Here is an 899-nt window from a genome sequence, read left to right on the forward strand (position 1 = left end):
ATGCTGCAAATAGAAAGCATCGACACGCGGCAGCGATGTGACAAGAGACAACCTCTGGCAAAGAGGCTATGCTACAGTACAGTACAGTACAGTACAGTACAGTATGGAATTCGCGCGCAGTCACGAATCCTCGAGAGGGACCCCCGCCAGTCGACCGGGTGCTCACTTCTCAATTTACCGACTCAACTATAAGTCATTCCATCCGCCAAAGCAAAGCCCAAGAAGAATACGTCTATTCCTCGCTCTGATGATTGCAGTGGCTGTCCTTGCATCTTGCAACGCTCTGCCGACTAATATTTATGCTGAAACGAGGCTGCTGAGATCAATGAAGACAGCTGCCAACCATGACGCGGCAGCAGAAGAACGTGGCGCCTTCTCGTACCAGTTCAATTTCAACCTTTTGGATGACATTTTACACAGTTTGCCCGATCAATTCAAGAGAATAAAAGACGAGCCAGAATTTTTAAGATTCATCTTTGCCTCGTGGAAATCGGGATTTGGGACCTCAAAAGAAGCTGTCGCCTTCATGAAATCCCAAGGTCTAAATGAAAAGGCGATCAAACAATTCAAGGCGGCATATAAGGCGTACCTCGCCCACAAACGTTTATAAAGATCCCTGTAACGGATCAACTATTAATCTCAGTGCCCAGTATTCTTGTTTGGTCTTTTGGAAAATGGAGAACAGTATAAATTGTCTGTAACTTGGTAGCTCTGAAGACTTATATAACTATACACGATGTTTGAAAGCAAGTTTGTCTGTTTGTTTTTATAGTACTCTCAGCCGCCCTATTTAATGATTTCACCTTCATCGATCATCCCCCAGGCAATCTTGGTCCTGTAGGTTAAATTAGTGTATTAACGTATGTTATGGTTCTTATTAGAAAGAGTTTTGCTGTAGC

General features: G+C 43.8%; 1 protein-coding gene across 1 annotated transcript; it reads left to right on the forward strand.

Moving 5' to 3' along the window:
- Positions 1-103: 103 nt before the first annotated feature.
- PITG_01724 (secreted RxLR effector peptide protein, putative) lies at positions 104-610 on the forward strand (the record flags this gene model as incomplete). The annotated part of the gene is made up of 1 exon (XM_002908297.2): positions 104-610. The coding sequence occupies one exon, from the start codon at positions 104-106 to the stop codon at positions 608-610; it is 507 nt and encodes a 168-aa protein (XP_002908343.1).
- Between the last annotated feature and the right edge of the window lie 289 nt (positions 611-899).

Source organism: Phytophthora infestans, genomic scaffold (genome assembly GCF_000142945.1).
Source record: "Phytophthora infestans T30-4 supercont1.2 genomic scaffold, whole genome shotgun sequence".
NCBI lineage: Eukaryota > Oomycota > Peronosporomycetes > Peronosporales > Peronosporaceae > Phytophthora > Phytophthora infestans.